This window comes from Pleurodeles waltl, chromosome 8, assembly GCF_031143425.1.
Source record: "Pleurodeles waltl isolate 20211129_DDA chromosome 8, aPleWal1.hap1.20221129, whole genome shotgun sequence".
Taxonomy (NCBI): Eukaryota; Metazoa; Chordata; class Amphibia; order Caudata; family Salamandridae; genus Pleurodeles; species Pleurodeles waltl.
The window spans coordinates 602,848,346-602,867,848 of record NC_090447.1 but is presented as its reverse complement, the minus strand read 5'-3'; the positions used below and the strand labels follow the sequence as shown (position 1 = coordinate 602,867,848).

Here is a 19,503-nt window from a genome sequence, read left to right as displayed (position 1 = left end):
AGCCCTTTTTCTAATCTTTATCATTAACACTGCTTTTTAACAATTTGCATGAATTGTTTTCAAGTCTAGCTTGAGACTTGTGGTCATTTGCCCTTTACTGTAGAGACTTTAAAAGTTTGTCTGCTGACTGCAGCGTTAGCATCGGCGAACTACTTGCCATTTCTACTTCTTGATTCTGGTTGCAGGACCAAGCTCCATGCAGGACCAAGCTCCAAACACAGTTGATGGTTTTTTTATGCAAATTGACTGCAGTGTGCCGTTATTGGTAGTTAACCAGGTGGTCCACACTAATTTTATGTGGCTGATTAGTGCTTTGCTTACTTTTTATTGATTCAAAACCTCAAAGATGTTCAGCAACTTTGTGCCTGTCTTAAAAAAAAACTGACAACATAGGGGGATGAGAAAGATGCCTTCAAGATATGGGCTTCTAGCAAAAAGTGGACAGAGTTTTGTAATGTAGCAGACATATTATTTATAGCTTTTGCTACCACAAGTCTTGAATTGCGTAGTTACTATTATTAAACTTCCATCATACCCGGTCTGTCACCCTTTGCAGAAAGAGGTTGAAGGTCATGACGGGAATTAAACATCTGGCTTGGAGGTTACCCAAACCGCTCAGGGTGATCGTTCTCTCTAGAGCAGTCTTCGAACTTTCAGAAAAGTGTTTGTATGGTTATGTTGTGAAGTATAGGCCTGTATACTCAATCCTGTTGCAATATTTTAGGACAAATGTCCTCTGCATAGCTTTGTGCACTTGTGCCACCCTTTCCTTGCATGTTGCTTGACATCTTCACCTCCCCCTTCCTTCCTGTAAACATGACTATCCTACAGGCCCACCGGTGGTGTTCACCTTATTGTATCTTTTTGTCCATCAGGGCTTGTTTCTGATATTGGGAGACACCCAACTCTTTTATGAGAGCGGTCACTGACGTACATGCTTGTATGTTATGAACCAGGTGCAAAGCCCTTTGTTTTCTGTACCCCACTAGGTGTACTGGTTACCATTATAAATAGTCAGCCAGTTTCATGTAACTGGTCCTTGACTTTCTGGTGGCACATACTTGAAGGGTGTCTGTAACCTGTTGTATCTATTTTATATATATTGTGGGCTGCTAGCAACTACTGTATTCCACATGTTTATGCACCACAACCTGGTAATCTCCTTTGTGCTGTGCTTCCAGTGCCCATCTTGAACATTTCAACTTGCACATAGTCTCCTGCCCCTCTCCTGGAAACTAGATTTCTTGGTGGGTGGCAGAAGCATCCCGACTACGTCCTTTTGTCATAACACAGGTTTATCTGCAACAGTAAGAAGCCTTCTTCCTCAATGTCCTTGCAGTAGCCATCTCACCCAGCAGCTGAATGTTTTGAACATGAAATGTATACCCTCCACCACTCCCGAGCAGCCCAGGCTGGGCTTAGGTGCCTGTGCATTTTGTACCCATGAGCATCTCATGCCACATGAGTACCTATACTTGCCTCCCTTGAGAACCATTCTGACCATTTGACACCTCTCCTTTCATCCTTGGCATGTCTCTTACTAGCTGTAGTAGGACACACCCACCTGCCCCTGGATTCCAGAATTGGTAGCATTTTTCTGGCTGCTGCCATATTTTGATATTGTGGATCAAAGTAATGGTAATCCCAGCCTTTAACTCTTGTACCTCCTGTTGGTGCCTTGTCCTTTGTAAGGCCCCTAAAGTCCTAAAATCTCTAAAACTGGAAAGTACACATATATATATGCCCCCTACCTCTTAATGTATTTAAACTGTTACACAGCAAGTACAATATCACAGTTAAACATCTGCCCCCCATAGGCCAGCTGGGTTTGTAACTGGACTCTGGATTCTAGGTACATGGACTGCGCTCTCTCAATTGGCCCCTAATGGTCAGCTACTGTGCTGCCTAGGACACCTCCAGCAACACCCAAAACTTTAATCTTGTGGCTAGCCAACTTTCTGCCTGGGTAGCAGGTTTTTGAATTTAGGCTTTGGGATTTTTAGGTCATCTCTCACATTATTCTGTGGAATCTGAACAAGTTTAAGGTTTGACACCAGTGAGTTGTTGGAGGGCTTTTTTGAGAGAGAACGATGTGGATATAGTTGGTACCTTCATTCCCTCAACAACCTCTGGGAATAAGTACCCGTTTGGGTACGGGACCATGTCACAAAGTACTCGAAAATTATACTGTTGGAGCATGGCTGCCTCTTTGGTAGCCATAACTTTAATGAACACAAGTGGTTGTGGACCATGGAACTAGTCATGTTGACCGATCTAAAGGCTATGTAGGGCAAGTTTGTGTGTTTTGCTAGGTTCCACCAACCACAAATGAACGGAATGCTAGAAAAGTTTAATACCACTTTTAAATAGGAGTGTTCTAGAGCAACCATTAAGGAGAGAGTGGGACATCCCAAATGCAAAAAATAGGCATGGCATAAGGAAGTGCCACAGGTGAACAATGGCATGAGCCCATTCATGATTATATTCGGCCACCCCATCTGCAACTCACTTACGTTGAGAACGGTTGGAAGGGAGACTAGGTTTCTGGAACTTTTGCGCACGTTGGCAAATCTGACACACAAGACGAAGAGAATGGCCATCAAGACCTTGGAAGAAATGGTATGACCAGAAATCACTACTGATCTAAAAGAACAAACGGGCCTGATCATGAGCTTGTTCGCCTTCTAGTTCTACAGGACAAAGGGACCCCTTATATAAAGGTTAATGAAGTTAATAATTTGTCTTGGTGCTGGCTGTGAACTCCACCAGGTTTACCATATGAGGTGCTTAAGACATACTCCTTCTGCATGGAGATTATTGTAGTAAATATAGAAAGTAGATGGATGACAGCAAGCACCGCAGAGACTTTTTTTTATGGTGACCCAAAGAATGGTTCCGTGGAGAGAATTATTCTCTACCCGGATCTGACACTTACACAGCAAATAGACTGCAACACAGCCTTTTTTCACTGACCTCTGGACTGACGGCAATCTGCACAAATTGACATTGATAAGGGTGTTAGTGTTACTGTGAAAAGTCACACCTATAAAATGCCAGACAAGTCCAGACTGCATGAAGGCAGAAGGCTCTAAGATGCTGAATTTCAAAGTATTACATCTTGAAGTTCATAGGAAAGCCCATTGTTGGTGCTGCCCAACACCTAATGATAACCCAGGCACACCAGCTGCAGAATAAGCTAGGTGTTATGAAGTGTTAAAATACTTTCGTTTTGACCAGGAGTTACTGGCACATTGGGGGTTATTACAACTTTGGAGGAGGTGTTAATCCGTCCCAAAAGTGATGGTAAAGTGACGGATATACCACCAGCCGTATTGCGAGCCCATTATATCCTATGGAACTCGTAATACAGCTTGTGGTATATCCGTCATATTTGGGACGGATTAACACCTCCTCCAAAGTTGTAAAAAACCCCATTGTGCTTAGTACAAGCAAAAATAGCTTTTGCCACTTTGATGGAACCTAACCAGTTACAGAATATGGAGATTTAGCTGCAGGTCCCTGCCTCATTTGAAAGGCTACTGTATAATGTCTTCGCTGGGCTAGACCGTATTAAACAGTGGGTTTCAGCACAACTGGAAGGACCATTTTATCCTTCAAGGTTCTGCAGGTGATACAGAGGTACTTTACATATAATTTGGTTTAGACTTTATTCAAAATTTTTAATGCAAGGATGAATCAACTCATATTGGACTCCATAGTGTAAAGCACTTATCCAGCTATTGGTTTGTGTAGAAAACTGGCCTGCTGGTATGGAGCGAAGTTGTGTGGGAAGAGTTTTGAGTCCATGGACCTCATTTTTGGGTGACGGATCCTTGTTAAGCACCTTCGGGCGCAGGGGTCCAAGAGGACTCCAAATGCGTGTGGGTTCATGGTGGACTCCTCTCCCTTCCCCACCTGGAACTCCTAGTAGTCACAGATGTGTCACTTCTGGGTGGGGGTGGCTGTCTGGGAGAGGTGGATCTCGGGGGACTCTGGTTCATGCCGTAGTCTCTGCCCCACATCACCATGTTGGAGTGGAGAGCGATACAGTTGGCATTGAAAGCCTTCCTTCCATCCATCAAGGGGGAGGCTGGTTCAGGTATTCACACAAAACACCACTGCCATGAGGTACTGCACCAAACAGGGCAGAGTGTGGGGTCCTTGATCCTTTGCCAGAAGGCTCTACTCTGAATAGGGGTGGAACATCAAGACATTTTCCTGGCTGTGCAACACCTGGCTGGATCCCTAAGTGCCAGGGTGGGTGAGCTCAGCGGATGATGCCTTGCAGATCACAAATGGCGTCTTCATCCGGAGGTGATTAAAGGCCTCTTCCACGATTGGATGGAAGCTTTGTTACAGTTCTTTGCACTACCAAGAACACACAATGTCTGCACTTCTGTGCATTGGCATTTCCAAAACGTTTCTTGCTCAGATATTCGTTTTGTCTCAAGTGAAGCTCAGGACTCTTGTATGCTTTCCCACTGATACCACGCCTGCCTCAAGTTCTAAACATCTTGACCAACTAGGCCCAAGTCATCTTTTTGGCTCCAGATTAGGCACGGAGAGCATGGTATCCTCAACTCCAGAGAATGACTTTTGGTTCTCCCACTAGTCTGCCTCTTCAGGGAGATCTCTAGCAGCAACAGGGCATGGGTCTTCAACCCGAACATGCACATTCACCACTTGCATGTTTGAAGGTTGAGCATCGACAGCTGAGAGTATTGAATCTAACTCTTGTAGTATGTCACATCATTTTGACAGATAGTCGTACTCAGCAAAGGCTGTATGTGCCTGCAAATGGGACACATTTGTGGCTTGGTATATTGTCATATTGATTAATCCTCTGTCTGCACCCTTATCTAACGTCCTTTTTTGCTTGCATTTCACATAGTTATTTTTGTTTGCATTGCCCCTCACCCGATAAGATGTTGTTTTAGGCACAGTTAAAGAATACCTTTTAGCATTTGTGGATCAGCCCTGCCTGTTCAAGTCTGTGATACGGTTCTTCAAAGACCATCAACATTTGATTCCCCAAAATCTATTTATTATGCTCCAGTGGGACCTAAGTCTCGTCTTCCTCTTCGTATGTGTTCACTTTTTGAGCCCATACACAGCAGTTCGCCTAGACTTCTAACCAGCTAACAGTCGTCTCGGCGGCCGTACCAGGGGCCTGGATGGTTAATGAAATACACGCACTCTTGGTTAACCCTCCGTTTACTACCTTTTTTCCTGACAAACTGGTCCCAGGTGTGAGGGCCCAGCAAACCCCCACAAAAAATGCTTAAGCATGTACACCACAATCTATATACGATGAAGAGGAGGCCACTTTGTGTTTTTTTGGAGGAGACTGGTAAGAGCTGAGGCTTCAGACAAAATGGAGGGGCTGGGTATGTGGTGCAAAATAGTCCTTCTATGCCTGGAGGGGGCTTATCTGGGTTACAGTTGTCTTTTTCTTGGGTCTGAGAAAGTCTCTAAATTTGTAGGATAGTATGTTGCACTTTTAGGTAAACTAGACATGGAACCTCTTGCTTTGTAAAATGTGACTTGGCTAACGTTCTGTATCTGCACATACTCTTGCTATAGGGGGTGGGGGCATCTTTAATTGTGTTGCTGATACCCCTGGCTTCAAAAGCAACAGACACCATTAAGGAAAGGGGGAGTAGCTGTGTTCTTAGTGACTTCCACCCTGCTTAGTTAATACTGCTTTTTTCACCAGTGCCACAGCTACACAATAGAGTTGTCATGCCTCTGATCTCCTGCCAACTAATTGTCAGGACCCAGACCAGTCAATGCATGGGCAAGACACTGTCTTACCATTCACCTCTGCTGCTGTCCAAGGCCTGGGGTAGACCATTAACGCACATCCTGTAGAAGGCAGTCAACAGGGCTCTGTATATAGAGAAATTATTCCTCTAGCTGCCAAAACCTGGCTCACTCTTCCCACCCACCTGCGCCAGACCAAAGACATCCTTACGTTCAGGAAACTTCTCAAGACCTGGCTGTTCGAGCAATAGCAGCAACTTCCCTCCCCCCAACCCCTTTTTCCACCTCCTCAGCGCCTTGAGACCCTCACGGGTGAGTAGTGCACTTTAGAAATTCCTGATTGATTGTCTAGATTGGTTTGCTGCCTTGGACACAGTATCTCACAATATTTTAGTAGAATGTCAGAAAACGCATGGGGTTGGGACAAAACTTTCAGATAGTTAAAATCTTTCCTCTCAGGACAAGGTGTTCATCTCTCCTTTTTCGTTTGGCGCAATTTGATCTAAGATTCGAAATTCCGCAGGGCTTGGTTTTAAGCCCTACTCTATTCAACTTCTCTATGGCCCCTGGCTGAGGTGGTTGAACCTTGGGACTTAAAGATTAAATTGTAGGCTGATGACACACAATTATTACTCCACTGTCATCAAGATGATAGACCATTGGAAGAGCATTTTCAGGCTGCCTACATGCGGTTGCAGATTGGATGTGGCTAAACTGCCTGAAGCTTAACACTGGTAAGTCAGAGAGATGGGTTTTTGGCAACCCCTCTCGTTTTGACATGGGCTGTCTTTGGCAACAAGCTATGGGTGCTAACCCTCTGCCTGTGTGTTCATTTACGAAACTTGGGTTCCAATTTGTTTAAATCTTTCCTTTGAATCCCACTTTCAGGATATCACTGCAGTATGCTTTTGACTTTTAAAATCACTATATTACTCTCTAAAATATGTATTGGTGCACACCAGGAAACTGTGCAAGCTTTGGTGACTCCCTGACTAAATCACTCAAAATACTGCTACCCTGCTCATTGTAAGTATTTTCAAAAGACTTTCTATTAGACAGAGTACGGATCATTTTCAAATCTTTGCTAATTACTTTAAGAGCTGTACACTAGAAAGGTCCCACTTTCTTCAGTAGAGATTCCGCTGGTACAGGCCAAGGAGAGAATTGTGCTCAAATAAGAAGTTGCTCCTAGTTATTACAAGAGTTAATCAAGTCAGAAGTGGGGAACACACTTTTTCATATTTGGCTGCCAAGCTATAGAACAGCTTGGAGTTAAGGAAATTGGATTCCAAATCTCGGTTTAAAAAGAACCGGAAGACTTATTTTTAAACTAATTGATAAATAACGGTTAGTAGTGTACTGTCCAGCACCTGGATACTTCTCTGAAGCAGCTGTTTTTGCTTTAGAAGTACTATTCCATTCATCTATTCATTCATTCGTTTTTGTTGACCTACCCAGTAAATTTTGGCTTGGTGGGGGATGCAAACACTAAGATGGAGGCCTCTAAGACTTTTAGCTATGGAGTGCTTTGCAGTGTTTTATGGGACAGGACAGTACTGACTGAGGAGCTAAATTCTTAAAGAACGGTGAAATTGGAAAATAAGATTAGCCCAAGACTGGTGCACTGTCAGAGGAACTCTCAGAAACTAGAGCTAAGTAGGATACCCTTTTTGGAGAATATAGTATTTGAATGACCTTGACTAGTTTGCTAAGGTGTGCACAGATAGGGGTATGTTCGGACATTTGTTAACATGACTTGTTATAGCATAAACAAACACACACCCACACTGGCCGCATGCACTGAAGACCTCAAAGCAGAAGATTCGGTACACAGTAATATCTTTGCCAAACTTAATACCCTTTCAATTTGTACTCCGATAATCTGCCAACTGGCTTTGTGAATCATAGGTTCCTTGTTGGGGTTGGGAGGTGGGAAAGGGGGTGACATGTCATGCTTCTAACAGAAACATTGGAAAGTGAAGTCTTCATAGATGCTCCGTTCGCCTTAGAGATCTCAGCTTTATTTAAATTATTGCCTGGCGGCATAAGTCAACAGCTTTTTTTTTTTTACTGTACTTGTTTTGATCTTTTTTTTTTTTATTCCTGCACCAATGATGGCACGTTTCTTCACCACTGTACAAGAACTGACTAAACTACTTCATTCTAAGGTGCCACTCTAACCTGTCATTCATCTCTCCAAACACCAAAACCACTGATTAAGTCTAGATGGAGTGTAATTGTAACTTGGCTCTCATGCTTCCGCCAATATCTTTCTGCCCTTATTCTTGTCTGCAAGTGGCCCTACAAATTAATCAGAGCCGAAATGGGTGGGCGCATCACCTTATTCATTCACCTACCCACTAATGATGTCTGGCAACTCTTTCAGCATCCTTTGATAGCCTTTATTGTAAAAGGAGACATACTGTCAGAGAATATATCTTAGAAGTAGCTAAGTTTAATTCAGTTGAGTCATATTCATTATTAGTGTTGTGTACACACCTGGGTCTGTCCCTAGCATCACATTAGTTCCTAGAATTAACAACACTGGGTCAAATATGAAACCACTGTTTGCTCCAGTATAAATGCACTTTTACGTTGTTCCTGTGAAATTCCTTGGTCTACGGATAGGAAATGACAGAATAGTGATATTCAGTTTAACACCTGGTACCATATGTAGTAGTTGTCTACAATCTAACCTTGAGTGTGAGTGATAATGTCTGATCTCACTGCAACATATTAAAGATAAAAAAAACTGCTAATATTAAAAAATAAATATAATTAGGCAGTGAAGCTGAGAGCTGCCTTTTACGCCCTTTCTGTTGGTGATGCTCAGCCATGATCAAGATGCCCACAATCGAGTGTGGCCCTGCACCCACATGCTGTTGCTTTGGTGTTGACCCAGCCAGTAGCATGCTGTGATGGTTGAAACACAGTGGAATTGGTGGAGCTGTTGAGTTCAGTACAAGTATCATTACAAGTTGAACCTAAGATCAATTATATAACTTTCCCCACTGCACCTCTCCCCCCCCCCCCCCCCCAAGCTTATTGCCAATGTCTGAAATGGCCTCCATTAGGGAAAAGTTGGAATTTCTCAGGGGTGCAGGGGAGCTCAGACCTAGGGTTTGCATAGAGCAACCAAAAAATTACAGGAAAATAATCACTTAAAAGCCAAGGGAAGCACAGCTACTCTGGCTGAATTGAAGGGGCAAGAGGGAATGCTGTACTAAGACATATTGACAGCACAGAATTCTAGTGAAAGTGAAACCATCATGCAGGGAGCTGACCTGTGCAACGTCAACCATGTTTCCTTCTTGCTACTCTACTCTGTGGTCATCCATTAATGCAGCAAGGTGTCGTAACTACATGTGATTGGTCGCGACAAGAAATTGGTGACCTCTTGCTGTTGCTGCCAAAGCAGTGGTGGTATCTCCGAGGTAATATCTTAGTCTCTACAAAAGCCAACTGTTGTTAAATTGAAACTGACAAGGGCGGAGAAGCACCACTCCTCCTCTTGCACCCATGTGACCAGAAGAAATGCTGTCTCAACTTGTGCATATGTCATGATACTCTGGTAAATTGGGCGCAGCTTGGACTTTTTCCAGTGTCGCTTTTGTTCCTCTTTTACCCTGATGGACAGGTCTTCTTCTTCTAATGACTGAACATGTATGCAACCGCTGTGTTACACCAAAACATGTCTGGAGTGGCTGGATGAATGGCAGTGGTCTTTTTGCACCTTCTAAGATACATGGACCTGTGCTTGGCTGAGTGAAACATAAAAAACGGACTTTTCTTTTTTAATTATTATATATAAGTGAGGCAAGCAAACGCCACGACTGAACTTATATCTCCCTTCTTGTTGCAATAACCTGTTAGAAGGATGAGCCTAATAGGACTCCTCTGCTTCATGACCCAATCTTCAGTACCTCAGTTTGCCAGCTACAGTCATAGAAACCCCTTTTATCAGGTCAATAAGTGCCATGGTTAGCTCTCTAAAATCACTGACTGTAGTAACAGCATGTAGTGTGAACATTTGCTTTGCATCAGATGTTAGTATAGACTTAGCTGGCCTTTACATGTTTAACCACTAAGCCTCCAGACAACTGTTCTTTATAGAGACTTTAATTGGGAAGCATAACGTCTGCCTTTCCACTCAAGTGGTATGGCAATGGTCACACTGGAAACTCTTGTGTCTGAAACTGAAAAGTGTTAAAGTACCCATAGGCATGGTTTAATCCTCTTATGTGGAGATCCTGAAAAAAGTGGAGTCGCCATAAACAGATCTTGCCACTCTAACTTTGAGAAAGAATGCTCCTGTTAAGACTAAACACTGTGGAGGAACAGTTGTCGTCCTCCCTGGCTCTGGCACGGTATTGGGAGTCTTCAGAGGAAAGTACTTGCTCTGAAGGGCAGAGGCAGAAGCAGAGATCACAAGTGTTAGAAATTTGCCCTCTACTTGGCAGAGGTATTCACCCTTGTCCAAGTTGGGACCAAGTCCTAGTCCGGGTAAGTCACAACACTACCCAGATTATCCTGTGCTCACCCTCTGGTAGCTTGGCACAGAGCGGTCATGCTTAAATCAGAAGGCAATGTGTAAAGTATTTGTAACTAGGATGAAAACACAACACAAATACACTGCACAGGTTTAAAAAAATAGATATTTATCTGAATAAAGTAAGGTCAAAACAACAAAAATACAAGTTGAAATATCACTTTTTAAATGTTTAAAAGAGTTTCAGTTCTTAAGAAACAGTGGTTGTATCTTTGTAAAACACAGTACCTTGGATGCATTAAAAAAAAACAACGCACGGGTCCGTAGAGCAGATGAGTGGAAAAATAAGGGGTTGCGTCCCATTTTCCGGTGCGGCACAGACGATGCACCGTTTCTTTCTACGCTGCAAGGTGATGCATCGATTTCCAGGAGCGCAGCCTTTGTTCTTTATACTGCTATGTGGGGATATTTTGACGCCCAAGGACAATGCATTAAAAATCCTTGACGTGGTGGGAGAAGAAGTAGGCACTGCGTCAATGCAGTGATATTTCAGCCATGAGGCAGGCTCTGCGTCGGATTTCGGGCTGTGAAGCTGCCACTGCGTCATTCCGATCGACAGTGCTGAGATATTCCAGCCGCAATGCAGATGCTGTGGTGATATCTGCAGTCATTGCATCGATAAAACAAGGATTTATTGAAAAGGTAAAGTCTTTGTTGGCCCTGACACTTCAGAAACAGAAAGCTAGCTCAATCCAAGCCCTTGGAGAGCACTTTGGGAGGAAGTCAGTCAAGAGTACCAGGCAGCAGGGCAACAAGCAGGAAAGCAGTCCTTCAACAAAGCAGTCCAGATGAGTCCTTTGGACGGCCAGGCAGTCTCTGACAGGGTACAAGTGTAAGTCCAGAAGTGTCTGATTTGGTGGGGTCAGAGACCTGGTTTATATACCCAAAATGCCTTTGAAGTGGGGGGAATCTTCAAAGAGTGGTTCTGAAGTGCACTAGCTTCCCTTTCAGTCCAGTCCTGTCTGCCAGGATCCCTGTTGGAGGGGTTATCAGTCCTTTGTGTAAGGGCAGGCCGCTGGCATTTGAAATGTAAGAGGTAGCCCCTCCGACCTTCCTTCCTTGGAGACCCATTCAGTATGCTGATGAATGCGGATGTGACAGAGTGTCTTGTGTTTATGGCTGTCTGGGTGAAAGGCACAAGGGGAGCAGTCAACCAGCCCAGACCAGATGTGGATTGGAGACCGGCTGTAAGGCACAGATGGCAGTAAGTGCAGAGAAATGCCTACTTTTTAAAAGTGGCATTTCTAAAATGGTAATATTAAATCCAACATCACCAGTAAGTAGGATTTTCTATCATCTTTCTGGCAATAATAAACATGACAGGACCACTCCTTACAGATCAGAATCTACCACTCCGAAATATGAGGGCATTTCTAATGCTAGTCTGAGAGGGGCAGGCCTCGCAGTAATGGAAAAGAAATTTGGGTGGCAGAAATGACCTAAAAATATTTTGGCCCCCTGAGGAGCGACCCTTGCCCAAGGGGTCGCTCCCCACTTATAAATACATTTAAAAAAAAACCCTTGTGTCTAGTGGTTCCTGCCCCATTACACCCCTCCCCCCAGGCAGATCAGCCTAATTATATTGGGCCGATCTGCTCCCGGGGGCAGAAATGGCCTAAAAATTATTTGGCCCCCTGGGGAGTGGTCCTTGCCCAAGGGGCTGATCCCCTCATGTCCATTTCAAACAAAAAATGAATCCCTGGTGTCCAGTGGGCATTTCTGCTGCCCGATCGCATTGTGATCAGGCAGCGGAAATGCTTGCAGGGACAAGAAAGGAAAGGCCTTTCCTTTGCTTTCATGCCTCTGCTGGCCTGCTCCTCCAGAGTGGAAGAGCGATGGGAGGTGACCTCTGAGGTCAGCACGCGACGTCACTGGGGGGGTCGGGTGGAAGGGGAAGAGATTGCCCTTCCAGCCCTGGCTTTCGGCCCTCAGGGACGCTAGCGCTTCCCCCGAGGGCCGGTAATCGGACGTAATGGTTACATCTGTGGCGCCTGAGAGGCGCAGCCACGTACGTAACCATTATGTCCGTGGTCCGCAAGAGGCTAAGCAAAAGAACACTGAAATTATCTGGATACCAAATCTCCTAACGTATTCTGGTTACTTTAAACCCACCTCCCTGCCAAAAATTTTAAAAGCCCTGTGTAAATATGGGTGGGAAAGGTTGTCTAATCTTCATGCTCTCTTCATCCCATCACCCTTACAGTACGATGCACCCCTTTATGCTACAGTCTCCAAAAGAGTAGTGTTGCCATCCCCTTTCGCAAAGTTTTTTTCCCTATCCTATTATTAAAATTAGTGACACTCAGAAAGTGGAGCGGGGTGGTTCTAAATTAGTCACAGCACTCTACCTTTGTAGCAGGTACAGAGTATGCATATTTTCCCTAATTGCTGCCAAGCTAACATCCTTGCTTCATTGAACTGTCTCCTGGTGGACAGCAACTTTGAAATTGTCATTAGGATGGATTGGTATCGATTGGCATCTAACCATTGAACCATTTTTTAATGCTCCTGGGAAATCATCAAGCTTTGGGTTCAAACGCAGGTTATTTCGATACTCTTCACAACAAACCAATTCATAAGTGTGATAATACCTTACTTTCTTCGATTCATGGAACTATTATGAGAATCTGCTTCTTCCTGATTTAAATTCACACTCCCTCTTCTATTGAGCTGGTCCATGATGGAAGGAAGCTTCTTCGTTCACTTAACTTTGTTCTTATGACTTGATGTAGGACCACTAGGTAGCTTGAACAAGAACCTCCAAGTGCATACATGCAGAGGAAAACTTAATGCCGCAGCACTTGGGAGAGATCTGGCCATGAATGTAGACACCCGATCATTAAGTCCGGTCTTTTGGGCAGCAGGTAATACCTGTCTGAGAGGTAATAAGAGGGACTCACAGCAGTAGAGAAGGTGACTGCTTCAAAGCGAATACATTTGGAACTGACCATTAGATTCTTCATGAAATAATTCTAAGTCGTCACATACTGAACTATGAAAGCTTGAAAAAACAAAAATGGATTTAATCTGTTAATCACATCTAGGGCTGAATTAGTCTTCATGACTATTAAAGCAATACACTGTTCCTAAGAGACCAAGGTGAGCAATGGAAAGTACTCTGGGATCCTAATTAATAGGAGCAAGAGTCCTCACACACCCAGATGGGTGTCATGCTTCATCATCGGACAAGCTCCTCGTCAGACCGGCGCTGCAATGTCTGACGGGCACCACCCAGTGGGGGGCTCTTTGCCGGAGATCTTTTTCTCGATGATGCCTCACTGTCCCGCAAATGAGTAGGGAGGAAGAAACGGGGAGAGTTCAAAGGATGAAATAAAAATAAAATTGGCTCAGGACCCTTGCTAAATGCTAACTTTATTCTGTTTGTGTAGGGTGATGGCCAAGATTAAAATATCAATAGAGAAAGTGAGATAGAGATGATGCTCAACCACTTTCAAACTATATGTCTAATGGTGGGAGGGTCAGGGAACTGCGAGACCCACCTCAAAATCGGGTCGACATGTTTCGCGTCTCGGTGGTCCAGAATGGATCCAATGACGCTTCTTCAGGACCTAGTATAAAAGAACTTCTCCAATTTTGAAGCTAAGTTAGCTGTTATGTAATTTTGCTGATAGTCAAAAAAAGGTAATCGTCGGTCACTTACACAAGTCTATTGTGACCAAGTTTTTAGTTCCTATTCGTCACCCTGGAAAATATCAAAACATAAGTTGTATCTCAAAAAATTTCTTGAGTTAATCGAAGCAGAATGAACAACAAACTGTGTGGCACACGGTGACAGTGTAGGTGATAGCACAGCCATGCTAAGTAAACAAAAATTATGCTTACCCTCCCAGATTGAGTAGGGGCTTCATGGGATCACGCGGGCCATAAGCCAGATCAGCACAACATACTCTTTGTCATGTCAGAGGAAATACAATGAGGGAACAAATATATGTGTTAAAAGAGAAGTGTCATGCCCTTCACCAAATGGAGAGACTACACAGAATATTTGTGAATATAAAAAAACAGATAAGGAGGGGATTCAGTTTGTTGAATATAACTTTTACGCTTCTCTCTCTCTCTCTCTCTCTCTGTGTCTCTCTCTCTCTCTCTCTCTCTCTCTCTCTCTCTCTCACATTCTTTACAATGAGGTAGCTCAGATGGGTTCTGGCACTCAACAATTTCTTGACTGTCAAGACGAGGGACATGTTTAGGAAGTAATCAGGAGGGATAACCATGTTGGGCTGCATCATGACCATGAAAATATGAACTCTTTACTTGACCCTCTATTCTCCTCTACTGTGTATCGTATGTATTAAAGTAAGCGAGAAAATTGTGAACATTAGACTGCTGTAATGCCTTAAACTTTATTATGACCTAATGGTTTGTACAGAAGTTACTTTGTGCAGCATACATTTTGTGTTGCATTTTAGGATGGAGATAGTGATTGAGACAAAAGAGAATGTTATGAACTGCGCAACTACGAGCTTTGCGCCACATATTGCATAAATCATGTGATAGACTGTTAATACTTGTGTCATTTAGTGTTTGGGGTCGGGATTGCAACTTGTTTTTAAAGTTTAAAAACTTTGAGAGTGGACCATGAGAATAACAGAGCAGATCGCCTAAAGATGGCAAACGTACCTTATTGAGGAAAAGTGTAGCTGCTCACCTGGTTCTGCCAATATAAGAACCCTGCCAATTTTAAGGATACGCCGTGTCTACACACCTGATGGCTGACACGTGTTCAGTACAATATGTCTATTTGAGTCATTGTTGCTGATGCCTGTGTGCGGGTTTCAGGTTCTGCTTGTATGGTCTCCTGGAGACCCATAAGCTTCAGTCTGGAGTGGGTTTTCATGATGACCCAGGTGCCTCTTAAGAAGCCTCTGTGTCAAGTCTTATACATGTGTGCTTTTATATAGTCTAGATAACTAGGTTATTGGGGTTGCTTGCAAATACATTCTGTATATTACAAAACCTGTTAGGATGTTATTTTTTGTTGCCTTTATATACACCGAGTTAGCTTTGCACCCTTACCAAGTTATTTGAAAGCACCATTACAGGAGCCAGTTTTTCAGGACAGTGCCATTTTTTAAAATGGGTTGCTATCAAATTTCACATGGCTACTCGATAGTCATATCTCAAACAGTCTAAATCAAGCCCTCATCTTACAAATCGGGTCTGTATGTCTTTTGTGCAATTCTCCCTGCCTACTAGCCATGGTTTCTTTAAAAATGCCAGAGGAGCCCCCGGAGTACAACGATTTCAGTAAAGAGCAAGACACCCATTAGATTAGTTCTGTAGGAGCCCCACTAGTTTAACTGACTATAGAGAATGACTGCACTAGTGACCCCCTACTGACAGCAGTTATTAAGCAGGCCCTCAATGTTCTTTATACGTTTGTTATGACCCATAATGTGGCGGTTATGGACCTTGACTGGTGACTTTTCAAACCGTGACTGCATCCTTTTGCCACCTTGTGGCTTGGTACACGTGTTTTTAGCCGTTGCGTGTGTGATTGAATTGCCCTGTCCTCGAGAATAGCCCCAGAAACCTCATGGGTTCCAGACGATCATTGGATTCCATCATATGCCGTTAGTCTAGCTGACCTAGTCTGCTCCTCACTTTTCATTTAATGAGGTTTCGTACAGTTGATGATTTAACTGCTTGCTGATCTGCAGCGTCGTCTGTGCATTGTGCTCTTACATCTGCCTGCAGGATTATCTGCTGCAATGCCTTTATCAGTTAAATACAGCAGCTTGACTTTTATCATGTCTAAGTTGTGAAAAAACATTACTCTAGCGTCTCTGTACTGGGTGCCTGTGGGATGACAAGGAACTTTTTAGGTACTGTCAAGAGGCTGGATTAGGTGGCACTGTCCTACCTGGGTGGGGCTAGGTGGTCATATGATGAAGCATGACACTATATAGTGTGTGAGACCACCTAGTCCGTAAAGGAAATCCCCCTTCCAGACCACACACCACACCACACCACAGCTCACCCACATTTCGCCTCTAGTTGAGGGTCACGAGTGGTCTAGTGTCACAATTGATACACTACAGACCTACCTTCGTGATAAGAACCCGTACTCTTATTTTGTGATTTAGTATTGTTTTTGGGAGTCGAGTACGGTTGTGTTCCTCCTCTATTCCCCTTTCTCCCATATACTCTCTCTTAGTGTAATGTTAAGAGGCTGGATTAGCCATCTCATTTCAGAGTTGATCATCCCATACGGACCTATGCATCTGTTTGAATTTTCCTCCGCTGCTATAAAAGAGATACCGATTCTTCATACATGAAGTGAGAGAGATGTTTTTTTGCAGGCAGTCGTGCTCTGGAATAAGCTACCATTGCCACGTACTCACAAAAGAGAACTTCACATTCAGGATCGTTCTGACGACCGATTTCTTCCCATTCTGATTAGTTGTCAGTTGTTATGTCCAGTGATATGATGCTGTGTCTACAGCATGACGTCTGGCAAATACCTCGGACATTACTAATTATTCATACTATGTTATTGCCCAATTTGAGTCACAAGTTAGAACCTGTGGTACGATACGTTTTTGGCCTGTTTCGTGTTTGTCTTTTAACAATTTCTGACCGAATGAATATAGCTGAAAGAAACTAAAACTTCAATTTGCCTTATTGTATGTAAAAGTGGTGGTTCTTATTTCTTATTGCCACTCGTGCATGTTTAGCTATAAAATATAGCGTGCTCTTGAAAGTTATGTGCAGATATTGGGCAGATTGAGGTTTGCAGGAGTATGTAGGACTTCAGTTAGCTGCCCCATTGTGTCGTGTTTGTTGCTGCCTCTCATGAGAACCAAATCCACATATTAAACTCTCAAACGCTTCAAGAAAATCAGCATTCAGTGTGATTTGTGAAGTTACCCTTTGGTATTCGCCTCATTCGATTGTATATCTATAAAATGTACGAATTGTTTCACCTTACTTAATTATTGCTTCACTTAGTTGTGCTATTGTTGAACCAGTCTTCTTTCCACAGCCAACTCAATTGAGATCCCCATTAACTTTGGATGTTCCACTCTAATGTTAAAGGGGCCATCCCGTTTAGATAAAGAAATGCTTTTGTCTACGCACATCTGAAGCAATGATAGTCCTCATGATCGGATCGTGAATGACAGTAAGAGTTGGGACGACTGTGGTAAAGCTGGAGAGTACGTAGTCGTTGGTGGAACAGTTGGTATGGAAATGTGCAGGCTCAGCTGTTCTGGTAGCAGTGGTCTGCCATTACCTGTTATCATTTAACTTTAGTGTCTCCTCTGTCTACTGAACTGAGTAAAGGGGGCAGTGTCTGACCTTGGTACTCCCTGTTGCAGATTACTATTGCTGGTTGCATTCAGTATTCAAACCTGTACCTCCCAACTCAGTGCGACTTCAGGATGCTGCAATGCCCACCAAATGAAAGCGAGTGGCAGGTCAGGGGACGTGGAGAGAAAGGAAGTCTCACCATTGCTCAAAGAGATTTGCTAGTATGCAGATCTGGTTCACTTATCCGGATGCATACTGTAGTCATATGTCCTATATTATTGGGAAGGAGGCAGTGTGCATTTGGGGAGGAATGAGTTAAAGTGAACTTTAGAAATGATCGGTTGGGGCTAATCGGAAAAAAATGGCATTTGTTGTGGGAACAGGCTTTTAAAAAGCATTTAACTGTGCTTAGATATGGGCGTATTCCAGGGGGGGGGGGGGGGGAGGCTTCTGCCATAACAATGTACTAATCCACAACGCAGCTAGCATGCAGTGTCCAGTGTTGTAACTGTTTTCATTTTTTTTTTGTTTACTCACAGTGGAAGAATGCCAGTTGGATGAAAACAGCATGTTGGTACCCATCATTGTTGGCGCTGCCCTAGCAGGACTCGTGTTGATTGTGCTAATTGCATATTTGATTGGCAGAAAGAGAAGCCATGCCGGATATCAAACAATTTAATTATTCCCGTGCCTCTGATCCTCAATCACGATTGAACATCTTCAAAGCAAGAATCTAATAACGTTTTCCCGTTGAGTTCAAATTGGGTGTTTTAAAGAAGCAGTGTTTTTCAGGTCTTTTTTTTTGCTTCTTGTGAAAGCACCTCAAAACATAATTGGCTATGCACAGGTCCACAATTCCCAATTTAGAATAAGTTCTTTTACTGAATGAGCATCGCGAAAAGTCAGAAAACTTGGTAATGTTAAATAGCACTTAAAAAAACAGTTTGCTGAATTTGGTGTTGGATGAATCCCTTTTAATAGCTGGTGTAGTTATTCTTTCAGTATAGTCATTCCTCTGCAGAACTTAATATTTATTTGCATAACTGGGAAGATGGGACTTTAATTTAGCAGTCTGTGGTCTGACTACATTTTGAAGATCATTGCACTAATTGTGTGGGCTTTTTAATGTTAAATTACAGTAACCTTTGATATTACTGCATTAAACTCCGAACAACAGATTATCTCTGTTCGGTATGTGGGTTGTTTTTGAAACTCTGCTAATAGCACCAGAGAATGTCTGGCACGTGTAAGTAACTAATGCAATACTGCAATCCTATAGGAACTTTTACTTAAGTTTGAAAGTCCATAATTGATTTTTTTGAGTGATTGCTTCATTTGTTTAATGCTGATATGTTTGGGGTGTTTTTTTCACATCGCCAGCTTTAAACAAGGTGTTCTTTAACTGTGGATGTCTTTTATGTACATATGTAATGTGTGTAAATGTATGTATATATATTCAATATGTGCACATATATTTACATACTACAACTTGTGTTCGAACTTCAATGATTATATTTCTCAAACTCTGTACAATAGAGGTTAAAGTATCTTGCTTTTGCCTTGATGGTTTTGGGTGAGTGCGCGGGTTGCGGGCACTTTAATACTGAGTTCAGATGTATGCATTGCCTTAACAGTGCTAATAAAGACTTTTCTTTTTTTCTTCGTGTTTTGTTGCTTCACTTTTTAGGTCTTTACTCCAGAAGCTTTTAACCTGTCTCTTGTCTAAATAGCTCTTTTGGACAAGACCAGAACCTCACAGTGGCTTAGGGCCCGGCCAATGCTTGACATGGGTTGGCTTTTTGCCACTCATTCGTTTGCTTCTTCAATGACTTTCCATCCTCTTCTTGTGTTTATCTCTTCACTAAAGCATAGCTTCGTTATGATCCTTTTGACTGGATGAATTATATCCGCCCACTGCT

The 19,503-nt window shown here is 43.1% G+C and overlaps 1 protein-coding gene across 1 annotated transcript in view; it reads left to right on the top strand.

Annotated features, from left to right (window-relative positions):
• The window catches only part of LAMP1 (lysosomal associated membrane protein 1), a 234,159-nt gene extending 214,913 nt beyond the window's left edge, over window positions 1-19,246 (top strand). The window contains exon 9 of the mRNA XM_069204673.1: window positions 18,124-19,246. Coding sequence (XP_069060774.1) covers window positions 18,124-18,263 — 140 coding nt within the window. The 3' untranslated portion in view covers window positions 18,264-19,246. The remainder of the gene's footprint in view (window positions 1-18,123) is intronic.
• Window positions 19,247-19,503: the final 257 nt, after the last annotated feature.